This window comes from Rhinolophus sinicus, chromosome 3 (genome assembly GCF_057876585.1).
Source record: "Rhinolophus sinicus isolate RSI-liver-muscle chromosome 3, RSI-T2T, whole genome shotgun sequence".
Classification (NCBI taxonomy): Eukaryota; Metazoa; Chordata; class Mammalia; order Chiroptera; family Rhinolophidae; genus Rhinolophus; species Rhinolophus sinicus.
The window spans coordinates 139229334-139249926 of record NC_142503.1 but is presented as its reverse complement, the minus strand read 5'-3'; the positions used below and the strand labels follow the sequence as shown (position 1 = coordinate 139249926).

Below are 20593 nucleotides of genomic sequence, written 5' to 3'. Positions count from 1 at the left end.
CACCGCCATCTCCTTTCCACTTGTAACCTGCCTTTGAACCAGAGGGACTCTCAGAAGGCATTCCCGTCGCACTGCTTCGCCCCTCCTGATTTGGTTTGGCTTGGAGTGTGCCATCTGTTTTTCTCCGCCTGGTTTCCCTTTCTTGATTTCCCAGTGAGCAGCAACTTCCAAAGAGCTGGCTCTCATGTTTTTCAAAATAAGAGAAATTAGTAACTCAAGCTCCCGGAAGCTAATCATGAATGTGCCTATTAACATCTCAATTGCAAAGTAGTTGAAATATAACTTGCTATAAACGCATCATTACAATGTGTAAGGGAGGTAAAGATGCAGACAAGTGATTCTGTGTGCAGGGTGACCCGAGTCACTTGAACGGTTGTGGCTGAGGATTGTACAAAGCCACCCTGGCCCAAAGTCGTAAATGGTCAGTTCCAGTGCTGGAAAACCTTTGGGCACCGCATGGGCCGGGGGCCTGAAAACTCAGCCTGTGAGAAAGACAAGGGCAAGGTTAGGCTAACTTCATCTTTACTTTTTTTGGGGTGATTAAGGTTGAATCTAGAAAACTTATTAAACTCTTGAAAGAAAAGAATGTGTTTATCGCAGAAGGCATTGGCAGGTGTCTCCAGAGAATTATTCACCTCTACCGTCTGGCTGCTCTCCCGGCCCCTCGCTTTCCCGGGCCGCGTCCCCGAGACCCGGCAGGTCGCCCCTCGGTGCAGGGGCGATAGCGGTGCGGCTGCATTTCGCAGACCATCAAACCTGTCTTCGGGGACACAGCCCGCGGCCTTGACTGAAGGCCTGAGGTAAGCCTCAGCCTGGGGAAGTTCCGCCGCCGCGGGCCGTCGCCGCCGCCGGCCCCGCCCCTCCGCCCTCGGCGCCGCCCCTCCGCCCTGCTGCCCAACGGTCGCCCTTCGTCCCTGGCCCCGCCCCTCCCAGGCCGCCCGCGGTGCGCCGGCGCCTGCGCAATCGCCTCTGAGCGCCCCGACCGGGATGGCGGCCGTTTTGGAGTCGCTACTGCGAGAGGAGGTGTCGGTCACAGCCGCTGTGCGGTGGATCGCGCACAGCACCCAGAGTTCAGAGGTAACAGGGCCGACACGCCCCCAGGCCCGGCCCGAATCTGCTTTTCGCGGGAGATACCACCGCTTGGATCCCCTTGCTCTAGGGGGACTGCCTGTCAGCCTGGGCCGAGTGCGCTCCAACGAGGGGCCTCTGCCGGGGCCGTCCGGCTGATCGCGGGCCCCGGCTAGCTGCTGACCCTCTCGCCCCTCGCTGCTTCTCCTTCAGGATGACTTCGGGGAGGCGGCCGCGCTGCACTCACTCCGGCCACTGCGGAAGGAATTCGTGCCGTTTCTGCTGAACTTCCTGAGGGAGCAGAGCAGCCGCGTCCTCCCGCAGGGCCCCCCAACCCCCGCCAAGGCCCCGGGCTCCTCGGCAGCCCTGCCAGGGAGGCCCGGGGGCCAGCCGCGGGGCGGCCGCGGGGCGCGCAGCCAGCTCTTCCCTCCGACCGAGTCTCCGAGCGCCGCCGCCCCAGCCGAGGCCCCTTCGGCCCGCCGCGGGGGCAGGAGGCGGGGCCCGGGGCCGGCCCGCGAGCGAGGTGGCCGCGGCCCTGGTAGTTTGGAGGAGGGGTTCAGCGGGGAGAGTCTGTGTTGGGCTGGGGGCCGGAGGCCTAGGGCCTCAGGCAGCCCCGGCAGCCCCAGCCTCATGCGCTCTGATCCGCCAAACCTCAGCAACCTGGAGGAGTTCCCTCCCGTAGGCTCCGTTCCGCCCGGCCCTGCAGGGTGAGAATCAGCTTTCATCCAGGAGATGGGTGGCACAAAGGCTGTACTAAGGGGAGTCATTAAATTAGGACTGGGTGCTCCGTAGTAGAGCGTGGGAATAGCTGGAAGATTGGGGAGGAGATAATTACAATGATGAGGGGCGTGTTGCAAGGGCCTCAGCTGGTGTGGATGCTTGAAGATGGGAATTTGGGAAAAAACTGTGGCTACTCTCAGCAGGACGAAGCCTTCACGCAGGATCAACCCAACTCCGGTGAGCGAAGAGCGGTCACTCTCCAAGCCCAAGACCTGCTTCACCTCACCCCCAATCAACTGTGTCCCCAGTTCCCAACCTTTAGCCCTGAACTGTAGCCCTTGGGGCCATGGCCTTCCCCCAGGGTGCAGAAGTCTGCAAGAGGAGCGGGAGATGCTCAGGAAGGAGCGGTACGGCCTTGCCGCTTCCTGGGATGTTGGCTTTCTTCCTGTGGGGATCTGCAGGGCTTTTCCCTAAGATTGATTTCCACTTTGCCCTTCCTCCCCCCGCTCAACCCTGGGTCTCTCCTGGGCTGTGGATGTCCTCTCTGGAGGAACCTGAGTGTGGCTGTGGAGGGGAAGCCAAGCTGACTGCTCATGACCTCTCTCTTCCATCTCCATAGCTCTAAGCACCTGCAACAGTCACCTGCTCCCTCCTGTCCCACCTCAGAATCGGGGTCTCCCCTCCCCAGTCGGACAGGAAACCTCACAGCTGAACCCGCTAACCCTGCCAAAGTGTCTTTCCGCCAGCGCCTGGAGCTGGTAGCCCTCGTCTACTCTTCATGCATTGCAGGTGAGTGAGAGCAGAGGGCGCTGGGATACTTATAGAGCTAGAGGGTAAGAGAATTGATGAGGCATGTAGAACTGAGGCTTGATTCTGAATGGTGCCCAATATGCTGGGGTTTCTCTTTGTATCCAGAAAATCTGGTGCCAAACCTCTTCTTGGAGCTTTTCTTCGTCCTTCAGCTCCTTACTGCCCGGAGGATGGTGGCTGCCAAGGGCAGTGACCTTGAACTGAGTCCAGGAGCCCTAGGTCAGTGAGCAAGCCTCTTTTTGAGAAATGGGATCAGGAGATGGAATAATTCTTAATTGACAGCTTGGTACTATCCTTCTAGATTCCCTGGAAAGCCCACTCTTCCAGAGCATCCATGATTGTGTCTTCTTTGCAGTGCAGGTTTTGGAGCATCAGTTTCAGTGAGTTTCCCCAGCAGAGGCATTTGAGCCTATTCCCATTGTCCCCTTGGTTCTCTAGCCACTTGGGGTGCATGCTTGTGCTTAACACAAATACAGTGACCCTGGACCTTTTCTTACAAGTAACCTTTAATTTTGTGTCAAGGTTATGAATTTAGCCCTTGAAAGACTCAGACTGTGGTCTCAGTGGCTGACCTTTGGGTTAATATCGAATGCTCCTGTCCTGCTCTCTTGCTCCCTGCTCCATAATATCTCATTTCCTCCCCATTTGGTTCTATCATCTTTAATCCTTGGCCCATGGTTTTGACTTACATACTCATACCTGTTCCCTGCTCCAGATAATGCTCTGTGTGGTATGCAAATGGCAGCTTCCTATTTGCGGTGTGTGTCCCATTCTCAATCATATATGCTCTTGACCTTGTAGAGTTCTTTCCTGCCTGGACAAAGGGACCTTGAAGCTTTTGGCTGAGAATGAGCGGCTGCTATGCTTCTCACCAGCTCTGCAAGGCCGCCTCCGAGCTGCCTATGAGGGCAGTGTTGCCAAGGTAGTGACCCCATCTTACACATCTGCTAGCCCCGACCCGACCCCCAGCCTCATAATTCAGGCAGCCCAGCTCACAGTGCTAAGGCCTCTGGGCTAACTGTGAGCAGGAATACAGGGATGGAGTTGTCTGAGCATGTACTCTGCAGGCTTCTATCCCTAATGTCACTGCCGTATTTTAGGTCTCTCTGGCGATGCCACCCTCTGTTCAAGCTGTCTCCTTTCAGCCAGAAACGGACAATCGTGCCAACTTCTCCAGTGACCGCGCCTTTCATACTTTTAAAAAACAGAGGTGATAAGAAAAGGGAATTTTGGGGGAGGGTATGAGGCCGCATTTACTTTGGGATAGGCAACCTATGTCATTTTCATAGAAAATAAAGTTTGGCACTAACAGGTGGTGGTTTAGCACCAACAGGCCTTTCCTGCCAACCATCACAGCGTCATCCTGTTTCATGCCATGGACTTGAACCTCTGACCTTAGCAGGCTTCTCACAGGTGTATGATTTTAGTCACAGGGTTCTCAGAAAAGTGAGAGCCAAATCAACTGCCACTACACACAGAAGTACGTGAAACATGTGGTGTGCTCCTGCTGGGTGGTAGCATGACCATCCTGCAGAGAACTTTGGAAAAAGAATGGGGCTAGTCCTGTCCTCAGTTCTTCTGAGCTAGGGAATGTGCTCCTGGGATGGACTTAGAGCAGCTGGCAATGAGGTCAGCTGCGCCTCCGTTGATCAGGCGTTCTTGTGTGTCTGTCAGGGATGTGTTTTATGAGGTGCTTCGCGAGTGGGAAGACCGTCATGAGGAGCCTGGCTGGGACTTTGAGAAGGGCTTGGGCAGCAGGATCAGGTAGGTGCTCACACACCGGCCACTACTGCTTTTAGCAGTGAGCAGCTCAGTGGTGCTTGGGTAGCTGATTGGAGAAAGGCTTCTCCCACTCCTGCCAGCCCAAAGTTGTTATCTTCTATCCTTCATCTCTCCAGTTCTTCCTCGAAGAAATGACTTGTACTGGTTCGGTGGTGGGGAATGCGCGGAAAGGTGCAAAGCTCTTCCTCCAGGTGGCTTGAATTTTGGCCCAAGTCATTGGTTAGACCTTTTCCAAACACCATTTTCTCCATTGTCTACTTTGGCAATTCTAATAACTTTGCAGAGCTGGATAACTAGGATGCAGAAAGAATCTCCTCTGTTCAGTGGTCTGCCTTCTACGTGGCTCAGGGTAGACTGAAGATTAGAGGGATGATATTTCTTGTTTGGCTGAGTGCATCTTTAGCCTTGAAGGGAACTCCGTGCTGAGGAGGGTCCCTTCCCTTTCCCTACATCCTTGTGCTGGCCAGCTCTGGCACAGGGCTGCTCAAGGCCCCAGTAAAGGGCTGAAAGGCTCAAGGATTGGCTTGTTCTCTGAGAGCTTTTTCCCCTTCCCTCCTGCCCTCATACTCCATTTCTGCCTCTTACTCCTCAGAGCCATGATGGGCCAGCTCTCTGCAGCCTGCAGCCACAGTCATTTTGTTCGACTTTTCCAAAAGCAACTTCTCCAGGTAAAAGCCTCAGCAGGATATTAATTTACAGTGAAGAGTAGGCATTACAGGCAGCCAAGCACTGTGGGATCGGGTGGACAGCTGGGCAGGTCCTAGGCCGGAGTTTGAACAGGAGGTCTGCTCTTTGGGTGGTGGTTGAAACTTGGGCAGCCAGAGAGGAATCAGAGTGCACCCCCACCTCCCTGGGCCCCCTCAGACGCCCTCTATCCCCTGCCTGCCTTCAGCCCTGCACTACTTCCTTGCCCTTGATTTGTGCTGTGGTAGAAAGAGCGTGATCCTAGGACTCAGATGGGCCTGGTTTCAAATCCTAGCTCTAGTGAATCTAGGCAAATGTCTAATCTTGCCATTTCAGTTTCTTCACCTGTAAAAAAGAATATAATCCCTACCTCGAAAAATGTATCTATGGTACATGATAGAGGGTTGGCATTCCATAAATGTTTATTACTTCCTCTTTATTTTGTTCAGTCCTTTCCAGAGAAACTTACTGGTTTTTTTATTTCTCTCCTCTTGCCCCAACCCCAGATGTGTCAGAGCCCTGGTGGAGCTGGGGGCACTGTCCTGGGTGAGGCTCCAGATGTGTTAAGTATGCTTGGAGCTGATAAGCTGGGGCGCTTGCGGCGCCTACAGGAACGGCTTGCGGCCCCTCAGAGCAGTGGGGGGCCTTGCCCACCCCCCTCCTTCCCAGGCTGCCAGGGATTCTTCAGGGACTTCATCCTGAGTGCCAGCAGGTAAAGGTCCCTGTGTCTTGTTGGGGGTGAGGCAGAGGCCAGGGGAGGTTTGTCTTCCCAGAAGGGCAGACAGTTCTCTCTCCTTTGCCTGGAATATAATAGGGTGGGACAGAGTGATATCTGGGCTTCCTTTAGCTTCTCTTTCTGCCTCCATTTTCCTTCTCAGTCTTTTTTTTTTTTTAATTCTTTATTATTTTTCAATTACACCTGACATATAATATTACATTAGTTTCAGGTGTACAACATAGTGCTTAGACATTTATATAACTTACAAAGTGATCAACCCAATAAGTCTAGTACCCACCTGAAGTGATACATAGTTAAAATAATATTATTGACTACGAGGTCCGGTAATTAAGTTTGCAAACTCATCCTAGAAAAAGTGCTACATACCTCATTGCTGAATATCACTATGGTCACCTTGGAAGTACTCCCCTTGGGAAGCTGTGCACCGACGCCAGTGCCTAGTCCACCCTTCAAAGCAATTTTGGAACTCTTTTTCTGGAATGACCATCAGAGCTGTTGTTGTGTTACCCTTGATATCCTGAATGTCATCAACATGTCTTCCTTTCAATATTCCTTTATCTTTGGGTAAAGAAAGGAGTCATTGGGGGCCAGATCAGGTGAGTAGGGAGGGTGTTCCAATACGGTTATTTGTTTACTTGCTAAAAATTCCCTCTCAGACAGTTCTGTGTGTTGTCGTGATGCAAGAGCCATGAATTGTTGGCGAAAAGTTCAGGTCGTCTAACTTTTACATGCAGCCTTTGCAGCACTTCCAAGTAGTAAAGTTGGTTAACTGTTTGTCCAGATGGTACAAATTCATAATGAATAATCCCTCTGATATCAAAAAAGGTTAGCAACATTGTTGCAACAAAGTTCGCGAACTTAATTGTCCGACGTGTATATTCCCTATGCTGTACTTTACATCCCAATGAGTGTTTTGATAACTGGCAATTTATTCTTAATACCTTCACCTTTTTCACTCATCTTCCAACACCCTGCCCGTCCGGCAACCATCAGTTTGTTCTCAGTATCTGTGAGTTTGTTTTGTTTGTTCATTTTTGTTTTTTAGATTCCACATATAAGTGAAATCATGTTGTATTTGTCTTTCTCTGACTTATTTCGTTTAGCATAATACCCTCTAGGTCCCTCCATGTTGTAACAAATGACAAGATTTCGTTTTTTATGGCTAAGTAATATTCCATTGTATATATGTACTACATCTTCATTCGTTTGCCTATTGATGGACACTTGGGTTGCTTCCACATCTTAGCTACTGTAAATAATGCTGCAGTGAACATAGGGGGGCATATATCTTTTCAAGTTAGTGTTTTGGATTTCTTTAGGTAAATACCCGGTAGTGGAATTGCTGGGTCATATGGTAGTTCTATTCTTAATTTTTTGAGGAACCTCCACAGTTTTTGAGGAACTGTTTTCCATAGTGGCTGCACCAATTTACAATCCCACCAAAAGTGTATGAGGGTTCCCTTTTCTTCACATCCTTGCCAACAATTGTTTGTTGATTTATTGATGGCAGCCATTCTGAGAGTTGTGTGGTGATATTGTGGTTTTAATTTCCATTTCCCTGATGATTAGTGACATTGAGCATCTTTTCATATGTCTATTGGTCATCTGTATGTCCTTTTTGGAGAAATGCCTGTTCATGTCCTCTGCCCATTTTTTAATCGGATTGTTTGTGGTTTTCGTGTTAAATTGTAGGAGTTCCTTATATATTTTGGATATTAACCCCTTATCAGATGTATCAGTGGTGAATACCTTCTGCCATTCAGTAGGTTGTCTTTTCATTTTGTTGATGGTTTCCTTCAATGTGCAAAAACTTTTTAGTTTGTGTAGTGCCGTTTATTTTTTTCTTTTTTTTCCCTTGTTGAAGGAGACATTTCCAAAAAATATTGCTAAGAATGATGTCACAGAGTTTGCTGCCTGTATTTTCATCTAGGAGTTTTATGGTTTTAGGTCTTACATTTAAGTCTTTAATCAATTTTAAGATTATTTTTGTATATGGTATAAGGAAGTGGTCTAGTTTCTTTCCTCTCTCGTTTTTTTTTTGGGGGGGGAATATATCTGTCCAGGTTTCCCAGCGCCATTTATTGAAAAGACATTAATTACCTCATTGTGTATTCTTGCCTCTGCCATCGATTAATTGACCCTATATGCCTGGGTATATTTCTGGGCTCTCTATTCTGTTCCACTAATGTGTATGTCTGTTTTTATGCCAGTACCATGCTGTTTTGATTGCTATAGCCTTGTGATATAGTTTGATTCATGTGGCATACCTCCAACTTTGTTGTTCTTTCTCAGGATTGCTGTGGCTATTTGGCATCTTTTGTAGTTCCATATAAATTTTAGAATTATTTGTTCTACTTCTGTGAAAAATGCCATTGGTATTTTGATAGGGATTGCATTGAATCTATAGATTGCCTTGGGTAGTGTGGACATTTTAACAATGTTAATTCTTCCCATCCGTGAGCATGGTATATGCTTCCATTTATTTGTATCTCCTTCAGTTTCTTTCTTTAATGTCTTACAGTTTTCTGAGTACTGGTCTTTTACCTCCTTGGTTAAATTTGTTCCTAGGTATTTTATTCTTTTTGATGCAGTTATAAATGAGATTGTTTTCTTAATTTCTCTTTCTGATAGCTTGTTATTAATATATAAAAATGCAACCAATTTCTGAATATTAATTTTGTAACTTGCTTCTTTATTGAATTTTTTTATTCTAATAGTTTTTTGGTGGACTCCTTAGGGTTCTCTTTATATAAAGTATCATGTAATCTTCAAGTAATGCCAGTTTTACTTCCTTTTCAATTGGATGCCTTTTATTTGTTTCATTTTTGTGGCTAGAACTTCCAAGTCTATGTTGAATAAAAGTGGTGAGAGTGGACACCTTTGTCTTTTTCCTGATCTTAAAGAAAAATCTATTAGCTTTCACCATTGAGTGTGATGTTTAGCTAGGGGTTGTCATATATGGCCTTTATTATGTTGAGGTATGTTGCCTCTATCTCCTGTTTGCTGAGAGTTTTTATTATAAATGGATGTTAGATTTTTATCAAATGCTATTTCAGCATCTATTGACATGATCATATGATTTTTAGCCTTCATTTTGTTTATGTGGAGTATCATGTTAATTCATTTGCAGATATTGAACCAACCTTGCATCCCAGGAATGAATCCCACTTGATCATGGTGTATGATTTTTTTTTAAGGTATTGCTGAATTTGGTTTGCTAATATTTTGTTTAAGATTTTTGTATATATGTTCATCAGGGATATTGGCCTATAATATTCTTTTTTTGTAGTGCCTTTGCCTGATTTTGATAAAATGAGTTTAGGCGCCTTCCCGCTTACATTTTTTGGAACAGAGAAGGATAGGTGTTAATTCTTCTTTAAATGTTTGTTGCAATTCACTTGTGAAGCCATCTGGTCCATGGCTTTTGTTAGGAATTTTTTTATTACAGATTCAATATCATTAGCAATTCTCAGTCTGTTCAGATTTCTTATTTTTTTTTCTGATTCAGTCTTGAAATATCATATGTTTCTAGGAATTTATTCATTTCTTCCAGGTTGTCCGTATATATTGATTGTAGTATTTTCTTTGTATTAAATCCATTGTATTTCTTTGGTGTTGGTTGTACCTTCTTTTTCATTTCTGATTTTATTTATTTGGGCCCTTTTTTTTTTTTGGTGGTCTGCGTAAAGGTTTATCCGTTTTATTGTAGTCTTCTTTTCTGACTGGTTTATGCTTTTCAAGGAAATAGCTCTCGGTTTCATTGATATTTCCTATAGTTTCATAGATTCTATTTTGATTATTTCCACTCTGATCTTTTTTATTTCCTTTCTTTTTCTCACTTTGGGCTTTGTTCTTTCTTTAGTTCCTTTAGGTGTAAGGTTAGGTTGTTTATTTAAGATTTTTCTTGTTTCATGTAGTAGGCCTGTATTGCCATGAATTTTCCTCTTAAAACTGCTTTGACTGTGTCCCATAGGTTTTGGGTCATTGTGTTTTCATTATCATTTGTCTCAAGGTATCTTTTGATTTCTTTCTTGATCTTGTTAACATTATTTAGTAGCATGTTATTTAGCTTCCACGTGTTTGTGTGCTTTTCAGTTTTCTGGTGATTTCTAGTTTCATACCGTTGTGATTAGAGAAGACGCTTAGTATGATTTCAGTATTCTTAAATTATTTAGATTTGTTTTGTGGCCTAACATGTGGTCTGTCCTGGAAAATGTTCCATGTGTGCTTGAAAAGAACGTATAGTCTACTTCTTTTGGGTGAAATGTCCTAAAAATATCAATTAAGTCCATCTGGTATAATGTGGCATTTAAGGTCAGAGCTTCCTTGCTGATTTTCTGTCTGGCTGATCTAGCTATTGATGTCAATGGGGTTTTAAAGTCCCCAACTATTACTGTATTGCTATTGATCTCACCTTTTATGTCCGTCAGTATTTGCTTTATATATTTAAGTGTTCCTACATTGGGTGCATAAATGTTTACAAGGGTTATATATCCTATTGTTATATATCCTATTGTTAGATCCCTTTATCATTATGAAATGCCCTTCTTTGTCTCTTCTTACAACCCTTTTTTAAAATCTGTTTTGCCTAAGTATTGCTACCCCAGGTTTTTTTTCATTTCCATGTGTATGAAATACGCTTTTCTATGGCTTTACTCTCAGTCTGTGTGTCTTTCCATCTGAACTGGGTCTCTTGTAGGCAGCATATGTACAGGTCTTGTTTTTTTAATCCATTCAGCTACCCCAATGTCTTGATTGGTGCATTTAGTCCATGTACATTTAAACTAATTATTGACAAGTGTGTAGTTATGACATTTTTATTGTTTTCTGCTTGTCTTTGCAGTTCTCTGTTCCTTATTCTCTTATATGTTGATGACTTTCTCCAATGTTGTGTTTGGTTCCTCTCTTTATTTCTTCTATATCTCTGGTAGATTTTTGGCTTGTGGTTACCATGAGCTTTATATATACCAAGCTATGTTTATAGAAATCTATTTTATGTTTTATGGTCACTTTAGTTTGAACACATTCTAAAATCACTACGGTTTTTACTCCATGTTTATGTTTTTGTTATCCTTTTTTCTGCGTGTGTGTGTGTGTGTGTATCCCTTATTGTTGTAATTACATAGGATCTTCCTACTTTTGCCTTTTAATCTTTGTACTAGCTTTATAGTTGGTTGATCCACTGCTTTTACTGAGTGTTTGGCTTTGTCAGTGAGAATTTTTTTATTTCCTATATTTTCTTACTCATATTTTTGATCTTCTTAAAGAAATCCGTTTAGCATTTCTGATAATACTGGTTTAGTGGTGATGAACTCCTTTAGCTCTTTCTTCTCTGGGAAACTCTTTATCCTTCAATTCTAAATGATAGCCTTGCTGAATAGAGTAATCTTGTTTTAGGTCTTTACTTTTCATCATTTTGAATATTTTATGCCAGTCCCTTCCAGCCTGCAAAGTTTCTGTTGAGAAATCAGCTGATAGTCTTGTGGGAGCTCTCTTGTAGGTAACTAACTGCTTTTCTCTTGCTACTTTCAAGATTCTCTTTGCCTTTAGCCTTTGGCATTTTAATTATGATGTGTCTTGGTGTGGGCCTCTTTGGGTTCATCTTGTTTGAGACTCTGTGCTGTGTGGGCTTATATGTCTATTTCTTTCACCAAGTTAAGGAAGTTTTCCCTCCATATTTCTTCAAATAGGTTTTCTTTTTTTTTTATTAGTTTCAGGTGCACAAGACAAAGCAATACTTAGACGTTTATCATTTATATCCCTCACACTGTGTGAGCTCCCCCTCCCCCCTCAAATAGGTTTTCAATCCCTTTTTCCCTCTCTTCTCCTCCTGGTACCCCCTATACTCAAATGTTGTTACACTTGATGTTGTCCCAGAAGTCCTTTAAACTATCCTCATTTTTTTTTTTTTTTTCTGTTCCAAATGAGTATTTTCCACTACCTTGTCTTCTAGATCGCTGGTTTGATCCTTTGCTTCATCTAATCTGCTCTTGATACCCTCTAACTTATTGTTCATTTCAGTTATGGTAGTCTTCAGTCCTGACTGGTTCTTTTATATGGTTTCTGTCTCTTTCTTGAGGTTCTCACTGAGATAATCTATTCTTCCCCTAACTCATTGAGCATCCTTATAACCAATGTTTTGAACCCTGTATCTGTAGATTCTTTGTCTGCATTTTGTTTAGTTCTTTTTCTGGGGTTTGTTCTGTTCATTTGGGACATGTGTCTTTATATTCTCATTTTGGCTGCCTCCCTATGTTTGTTTTTATGTATTAGGTAGATCTCTTACATCTCCCAGTATTGGCAGAGCAGCCTTGTGTAGTGGGAATCTTGTGAGACCCAGTGGCATAATCTTCCGAACACCTGGGCTGGGTGCTCCGGGCATGTCCCTTGTGTGGGTTGTGTGTGCCCTCCTCTTGTAGTTGAGCCTTGATTGCTATTTGCACATCAGTGGGTGGGATTGACCCTCAGGCTGATTGGCAGTGGAGGCTGACCATGACTGTAGTGGACAGGTTTTTGTTCAGAGGCTGACTCCATGGCCTGAGAGTCACTTTAGTGGGACTCTGGTGCCATCTGAGTCTTCCCTTCAGGTGTGTCGTTTGTGGAGCTGGTTGGGTGCTGCTCTGTTGTGGTCTGAAGCTGGCCACCAGGTGTGTTGGTTCCAGAGCCTCTTGGTATGGGCTCTGGTACGGGCCAAGGTCAGCTACCATTTGTGCCTAGCTTGGGGCTGCCTGGTGGGAGCTCCAAAGTGATCTGCATTATGTTGCTACTGTGCCAGGCTGTTGTCATTTAGGTGGAGCTACGTTCCAATCCAAGACTGGCTGCCACTTATGCCAGGCATGATGGGGCCACCTGATGGGAGTTAAAATGAAAATGGAGAAGAGTTACAACTTGTACTGGGCATGGGGTCCCTTAGCAAGGGTAAAGGGCATGCCAACGCCAGCTGCTCTGTGGGGTTTGGACTCTCACTCCTCAGGGGGGCTTCCACAGCCAAGATACTCCTCCTGATCCTTAAGTGCCCCACAGTCCACCCCTCCTCCCAGTCTTGGCCTGGCTTCTTTATATCCTTGGTTGTAGGACTTCTGTTTAGCTAGGTTTTAGATGGTTCTCAATGATAGTTGTTCTATAATTTACTTATAATTTTGATGTGGTCCTGGGAGCTAGTGAGCACAGCGTTTACCACTCTGTCCCCTTGACCTTAACCTCTCCTTCTCATTCTTTCACCCACGTAGGTAGTAACCTCATTGCTCCTTGGCCTCCCCTCTCAACCCAACTGAACCTTTCTGTCTGGAGCCCCTCTTCTCTATTCTGGTTCTTCTTACACCTCTTCCAGTACCTTTTTTTTGCTCCCCTAGCTTCCAGTTTAATCAGCATCTCATGGATAGTCTGAGTTTGAAGATACGGGAGCTCAACGGCCTTCTTCTGCCTCAGCCCGAGCCTAGTGATGAAGATGGGGAGTCAGACGTGGACTGGCAGGTTAGAAAACAGAACAGGGAATTGAAGGGGTTCTGACCTAGGAAGGAAGGGGTATTTTCAAGAAGAACTTTATAACAAATTTGTAATTCTTCTAGAAGTCGTACGCTGAGGACCCTTTACTTCCCTGATTCCCTACAGGGTGAACGGAGGCAGTTTGCTGTGGTGCTGCTCAGCCTGAGGCTTCTTGCTAAATTCTTGGGCTTTGTGGCTTTCCTGCCATACCGGGGGTCTGAACCACCCCCGACCCGTGAGCTCCAGGACTCCATTCTGGCCCTGAGGAGCCAGGTGAATGGGGGCTCGGTAAGGAGGGAGCTGGGAGGAGCTGCAAGGCCCTGGAGTTAGAGGGCACCCCAGGACCTGCCCACTGACTGTGTTCTGGCCCTGCCAGGTGCCCCCAGCCCTGGACGTGCGAACTCTGCTGCAGCAGGGGCTGCGTGCACGCCGGGCGGTGCTCACAGTGCCCTGGTTGGTGGAGTTCCTGTCTCTCGCTGACCATATTGTGCCCATGCTGGACTATTACCGCAGCGTCTTCTCTCTCCTGCACCACCTCCATCGGTGAGTGGAATGGGTGCAGGCAGAGCCTTGCTGAGGCTGCTGCTTATACAGAGGGTTGAGCAGCCTGTGCTTCCCGTGGGAGCACCGCCATAACCAGCCCTTGGGACAGGCAGGATTTGGTCCACAAGGAGAGACAGACACTGGCACTTTGCTATTTCATTGGCCCTTTTCTATTCCTATTGTAGCCCAGCCAAGAGGATGTACAGGTCTGGGAGGGGGCACTGAGGAGCTCCTGGACCCCCACAGCAGCAGGCGCTTTTAGGTCTACTTTTGCGAATTAACTTCCCAAGCGTAGCTTTCTTTAACTCCATTCCATTTCTTCCTTTGCACAGTTTAGCTGACACCCTTATTTACCTTTTAGGAGCTTGGTCTTGTCGAAGGCAGGTGAAGGGGAGATGTGCTTCCTGAACAAGCTGCTGCTGCTTGCTGTCCTGGGCTGGCTGTTCCAGGTTGGTGGACAGAAGGAGGGGGCGGCCACTATGGCTGGAGGTGGGGGGCGGGAGGATGTCGAAGTCTGATGAAGGTCGGGGCCAGAGGATGAAGGGTCAGAGGTGTGGGAAGTACCATGTGTTCAGAGGAAGATTGCCCGGACCCTGGAGCCATGAGGTGGAAGGTGTGGAGCAGCTCTGAAGGCTGACTGAAACTTGCACTGCCCTGATGTCTTGCCAGATTCCCACAGTCCCTGAGGACCTCTTCTTTCTGGAAGAGGGTCAGTTGGATGCCTTTGAGTTGGACGCAGTAGTTTCAGAGCATGGCTTGGTAAGTGTTGGGGTCCAGCCAGTGCCATGGGGTTCACAGGAATAAAGGAAGCAGGCTGTCTGAGGCCCAGCAGGAGATAAGCCAAGATAGAGACTGAACTCTCATAGAAGGCTTACACCTGATTGTCCCGTTTGTGGCCCACTGAGAAGGAAGAAGCCTGCCTGCCTGCCAGCTCTGGCCTCTTCTCTCCCGCAGGACGACATGCCTGTGGTGGACCAGCCACTGCTCTACACCTGCTGCCCTTATATTGGTGAGGATGCTCCCCCGCCCAGTGCTCCTTAGTCCTTAGCCTGTCCCTTCATGAGTACCCAAAAGGCACCCCATGGCCTAACACCTTAATATGTTGTTCTATTCCTAGGCACTCCCAGGTGCCTCAGACTCTTTTCTCTACAAATGCTTCAAGTCCATGATGCTTAGGGTGGGGTGTGAGTTCTGGAACTAAGCCCGTGGTCTTCCCTGATGCAGGAGAGCTCCGCAAACTGCTTGCTTCATGGGTATCGGGCAGCAGTGGGCGGAGTGGGGGCTTCGTGAGAAAAATCACCCCGACCACCACCACCGTCCTGGGAGCCCGGCCTCCACGCACCACGCAGGGACTGCAGGTAAGGGGCGGGGAGGAGTCGGGGCCGGCCAGTGGGGAAGGGAGAGGGACCTCTCACTGCACTGCCCCCTCCCCATAGGCACAGCTGGCCCAAGCCTTTTTCCACAACCAGCCGCCCTCCCTGCGCAGGACTGTGGAGTTCGTGGCAGAGAGAATTGGCTCTAACTGTGTCAAACATATCAAGTAAGTGCGGATTGAGGGTCCCAGGCTCATTCCCATACCATTTTCCCCTTTAATTCCTAACATCCTCTTGCTGAGGAAAGTCAGTTGGGGGGACGGTGGGGGCACTGTGGACAATATGGGGGAAGGCTTAAAATTCCTAACATTGTTTGAAGTGAGTTCTGACCAGATTTTCTTGAATTTGCAGCCCCTTTCTGATCCAACCCTTCCAACTACCTCCAAACATTGCTGTCCCTGCTACAGGGCCACGCTGGTGGCAGATCTGGTGCGCCAGGCAGAGTCGCTTCTTCAAGAGCAGCTGGTGACACAGGGACAGGAAGGCGGAGACCCAGCCCAGCTGTTGGAGATCCTGTGTTCCCAGCTGTGCCCCCATGGGGCCCAGGCATTGACCCAGGGGCGGGAGTAAGAGATGCCAGTCTGTTTGCACGCTCTGGTCTCCACTCACCTCTAAGCTTTTGCTTTTCTGACCTTCCCCCCCTTCACACTCATATCCCTGATTCCATGTCCTCTTCCCACCCTGCTTCCTTCATTCATTCCGTTTGCCTCCTCTGCAGGCTCTTTGACTTCAGGGTTTTGGGGACGCAAAGTCCAAGTTGAACTGGAAGAGCAGGTGGTCGGGGCGTGGCCCCCAGCACTGGGGTGGGGCCGAGGGCTGGCAGCGCTTCCCCGAGACAGAGCAGCCCCACTGCTGTGATTGGTGCACTCGGGACACGTCCTGCTGTGAAGACATCACTGACCTCCTCTGTCTCCCCTCAGGTTCTGCCAAAGGAAGAGCCCTGGTGCCGTGCGAGCACTGCTTCCCGAAGAGACCCCGGCTGCTGTACGTAGGAAGGTGGCCTGGAGCTAGCGGGTGGGCGGTTGGTGGGGAGGTGCGTGTGTGCGCGTGTGTACGTGGGGCTGCTGCGGGGTGGCTCAGCCTGGACTTGGGCATGCGTCATCGTCCCCAGCCCTCCCCTGGCCCTGACTCTGCAGTCCTTCTGTCACAGGTTCTAAGCAGCGCAGAGAACATTGCTGTGGGGCTTGCAACAGAGAAAGCCTGCGCTTGGTTGTCAGCCAACGTCACAGGTAAGGTGTAGGCAAGGGCTGGCTGACCAGTTGCCTTTTCCAGAAGTGGACGGGCAGGAAGCTAGAGGCCGAGTTGGGGAGATGGGACTCAGCCCGCTGGAAACGGCGCTGGGGACGTGTAGGCATGGTAAGCCCGCGCGGGGCTGCTCTGGTCACCCCTTTTCTGTTCTCCCTCTGACCCACAGCGCTCATCAGGAGAGAAGTGAAAGCTGCAGTGAGCCGTGTGCTTCGAGCCCAGGGTCCTGAACCGGCTGCCCGGGGGGAGCGGAGGGGCTGCCCCCGTGCCTGTGAGCACCACGCTCCCCTCCCCTCCCACCTCATCTCCGAGATCAAAGTACACGGCTCCCTACTCCCCTCGGCTCCCCTCCCCCACTCCCTGCTCTTTTCCTGGCCTCCCTCCTTTTGCGTGTCTGTCAGCTTTGTGTGTTGTACAGCTAGTTCCCATTTGGTTTGGTCCTGAATGGAATGAGGTAGGACAGGGCTGAACTGAATGGCTTTCCTAATTGTTCTTCGCATTTCGGTACTTGAATTACCGAAAAAGGGAAATAGATATGAAAATGTTTGGCTAAATACATATTCCACAGGTGATAATGGGGGTGGGTGGTGAATGGCTGTCCAGTGTATTAGGAAAGTCCTTAAGAGGCAGTCACTTGGTACCGGGTGTGATTTCAGAAATGTTCTATGTGGAAGGTGATGCTTGTTTAGTTACAGGCAAGAAAAATAATCAACCAGTGCTTTTAACTTGATTTTTTTAAATCAAAACCTGTCTAGAGCCAGGGTCAGCAAACAGCCCGTGGGCCAAATCCAGCTTGCTCCTTGTTTTGTAAGTAAGGTGTTACTGGCACATGGTCAGTTTGTTCATTTACAAATTGCCTAGGGCTTCTTTTGTGCTGTGGCCCAGAGCTGAGTAGCTGGGGCAGAGAACTTATGGCCTGTGAAGCCTAAACTATTTAGTTTTGCCCTGGTCTATGGGTAGTAGTGTAAGTAAAGATTTGGTCTAGGCACTAAGAAGGAATGACTGAAATTGGAGAGCATGTAAGGAGAAGAAAAGGGTAACTGGCCTTTAGCTACTGGTATTTTTTTGATATAATCTTTCTGTACTGAAACCTTGGTTCTCCTGAGAAGATGAACAGAGAGAATGAGGGTTAGAAAATATCACATGTATGTGACAGGATGGTCCCCCTAAATTCTTTCAGAATAGATGCTCTCTGGGAATTGGCTAGGTACCACTTTGTCCCAAGACAAGTGACATCTCTTGAACTCTGGCAGCAGGTTCCTCGACTTACCTGCTGCATCTTTTCCCTCTGTTGTTGTCCACTTGGTTGCTTCTCCCAGCTGTGCTGTCCTGCCCTAACCCCAAGTCTAAGGGCTCCTTGGCCCAGTCACGTCCCCCCGTGGGCCCTGTCTTCCTTTTCCGTCTGCCTCTCTCCACTGGCTGATCCCCGCCCCAAGCCACATTCTCAGTGGCTCACTCGGCTCTGCCCCTGCTCTCTCCAGGATGTGCTCTCTCTGGCCTCAGGCCCCCGGGACCCTGAGGAGGGTGTATCCCCAGAGCATCTTGAGCAACTCCTTGGCCAGCTGGGCCAGACACTGCGGTGCCGCCAGGTGAGCGTCCTGTCCGGTGCCTGTGACCACAGCTGCCCTGGCTCCGGGCTGCCACTCTTGTGGTGCTAATGGGCGCGGTCTCCTTGCTTTTTCCCCAGTTCCTGTGCCCACCTGCCGAGCAGCATCTGGCAAAGTGCTCTGTGGAGTTAGCGTCCCTCCTTGGTATGGCTCCTTTCTGTCACCTTACTCTCTTGCCAGATCCCCCCGATCTCAGGGTTGGGTATGAACAAGATTGGAATGAAACTTTCTTCTGCTCTCCTTCCTTCCAGGGGCTGGCCAGGTGACCCTGCCTCCACTTCTTAAAGCTTGGCTTTCCTCTCCCCACAGTTGCAGACCAAATTCCTGTCTTAGGGCCCCCGGCGCAGCACCAGCTGGAGAGAGGGCAGGCTCGAAGGCTCCTGCACGTCCTGCTCTCCTTGTGGAAGGATGACTTTCAGGTGCCTGTTCCACTGCAGCTGCTGCTCAGCCCAAGAAACGTGGGGCTTCTGGCGGACACTCGGCCGAGGGAGGTGAGCCAGAGGTGGGTGGGTGGGTGGGGGCGCTGGCAGGCTGTGTCCTCTGGAATCATGTTCTTACGCCCACCCTCCTCCCCCAAAATGTTACAACCTTGCTTCCTTGGTTCCCCCTTTTCTGGCAGCTGTGCTCATTTTCTGTTCCATGCTAAAAGGGACTCCCTTACTAGTTAATCTCAAGTCTTCTCCCTGCTGAGCAGCTGTCTGTCCTATCAGTCAGGGTCACCGCAGTCCTGGCCTCCCTGACCTCCTGCATGTGTGTTGCAGTGGGACCTGCTGCTGTTCTTGCTCCGGGAGCTGGTAGAGAAAGGGCTGATGGGACGGACAGAGATAGAGACCTGCCTGGACAGCCTCCGTGAGGCCCAGTGGCCAGGGGTAAGGAGTCCTCGTCACTTACCCAGAAAGAGAACAGGTGTCATGTGTCCCTTTTATCCTGAAAGGGGGCAAGTGATGGTGCCTGGCATTTTTAGCATCTTCCCAGAGCTCAGTGGATTTCTGTCAAGTGTCTTCAGGACCACCCTGAAATGGAGTGGCTGTTCTGGTGGGCCTTCTTCACATTTGAGCAGCTACTGTATGAGAGACTGTCAGTGGAGAAGGGAAGATGGAAGGCAGCTAGTTGGAAAACAGCATGGCATAGTGAGTGTGGGTTTATAAGATCCATAACCTGGATTTTAATCTCATCTAGTACTTAATGTTGTTAGTTAGGACAAAGAATGCATCTTAGTTTCTCCGCCCATAAAATGGGAATAATTTATACCTCCTGGGGTTTGTCAAGATGAACATATTGCATATTAAGTCCTCAAAGGGTGATAAGTACTCACCAGATGGTTCTGAGCCTCCCGTCAGAGGTCACTCTCCCTGCCAGACATGAGCACCCTGGAGTCCTTAATGGGACAAAGCTTCAAGTCCTTTTCAGTGTAGAAGGCAATTGGGAAAAAATAAGAGCTAGGTTGTCTTCTCACTGGTTAGCTAGGGCTTGATACCTGGGATTGATTTTTAGTAGAAAGAACAACTACTTGTTGCCTTTTCTGTCACCATCTTTCTGTTTGTTGTAGGACTTCTCTGAAGAATTAGCAACACTGTTCAACCTGTTTCTAGCTGAGCCCCCGATGCCAGAACCCCAGCTAAGAGCTTGTGAGCTGGTGCGGCCAAACCGGGGGACTGTGCTGGCCCAGAGTTAAAGCTGGGAAGTGGCTCTGCTGTCTTACCAGAAGCCTGCCTGTGTCTCAGGAGGAAGCCCCTGCCACCCCAAGTGCCCACTGCTGACCCCTGCTGGTGCGGGAGTAGCTGCACCTGAAATCAGGCCTCCTGCTCCCTGTGAAGGAAGTGGGGCTGCCTGACCTCCCGGCCGCCTGCAGGCTCGCTGCCTAGAGGGAGGAGGAAGGTTCGCCTGAATCAGGATTGTAGTGGAAAAGCCTCGAGACGCCAGTCCTAGAGCAGAAAAGCTGGCGTTTAGGACTTGAATACTAAATGAAATGACGTGTGTGTACTTAAGCGCCACTTACTGCTATCCCAGCGTCTCTTAAGGCTGTGGTTTGGGAAATCATGACAGAGGCAAATGACTTCTGTTTAACTTGTGAGTAAAGTTAAAACATGAATCTTGGGCATCTACATTTTCTTACCATCAGGAGCTGGACTGCTGTCTCCTTAAAAGTGCACAACGGATGAGGTGGGGCGCTCCAACAGAAACCCGGCTCGCCCCCTGCACACCCCGGCTTCAGCCCTGTGCAGGGAGCAACGCTAGCTCCCTCCAGGGGCCAAGCACAGGGGAGAACACTAGAGCTTTTTAAAATAAACTCTTTTCTTTACCAAGGGCTTCATGTCTAGTTATTTTCACCTGCTTCTTCCCTGTAGAAGTCTCGGGGTCGGCTTGGAGGTGGGCGCTGACGGTAGAGCTGTACCAGTGGCCTTGCCCCCGCGGTGCCGACATGTTCCAGCACATGAAACCCTGCAGGCTAGCGGGCCTGTTAACTCATTGCTAACAGTACTGGCTGCTGTGCAACTCCCTTGAAAGGTTTAGTATGTTTCAGATAGGTCTTCACT

At 48.5% G+C, this 20593-nt stretch overlaps 1 protein-coding gene across 9 annotated transcripts; it reads left to right on the top strand.

The window, feature by feature from the left end:
• Positions 1–926: 926 nt before the first annotated feature.
• On the top strand, positions 927–20358 carry CDAN1 (codanin 1). Of its 9 annotated transcripts, XM_074327856.2 has the most exons (29): positions 927–1077; positions 1282–1775; positions 1989–2195; positions 2408–2577; positions 2704–2817; positions 2900–2978; positions 3400–3520; positions 3699–3808; positions 4273–4362; positions 4973–5048; positions 5571–5776; positions 13156–13276; positions 13415–13561; positions 13665–13831; positions 14193–14280; positions 14501–14590; positions 14786–14840; positions 15056–15189; positions 15268–15371; positions 15612–15770; positions 16125–16188; positions 16355–16433; positions 16619–16767; positions 17931–18038; positions 18137–18200; positions 18366–18547; positions 18818–18925; positions 19021–19186; positions 19606–20358. In XM_074327856.2, exons 1-29 carry the CDS (start codon positions 988–990, stop codon positions 19614–19616), a joined length of 3753 nt encoding a protein of 1250 aa, XP_074183957.1. In that variant the 5' UTR covers positions 927–987; the 3' UTR covers positions 19617–20358. The 9 variants fall into 9 exon arrangements, 7 of the variants coding, with proteins under 7 accessions (XP_074183957.1, XP_074183960.1, XP_088653302.1 ...); XM_074327859.2 differs by lacking the exon at positions 19021–19186 and having other exon boundaries at positions 1992–2195; XM_088797176.1 differs by having other exon boundaries at positions 1992–2195; positions 18818–19186.
• The last annotated feature ends 235 nt before the right edge of the window (positions 20359–20593 follow it).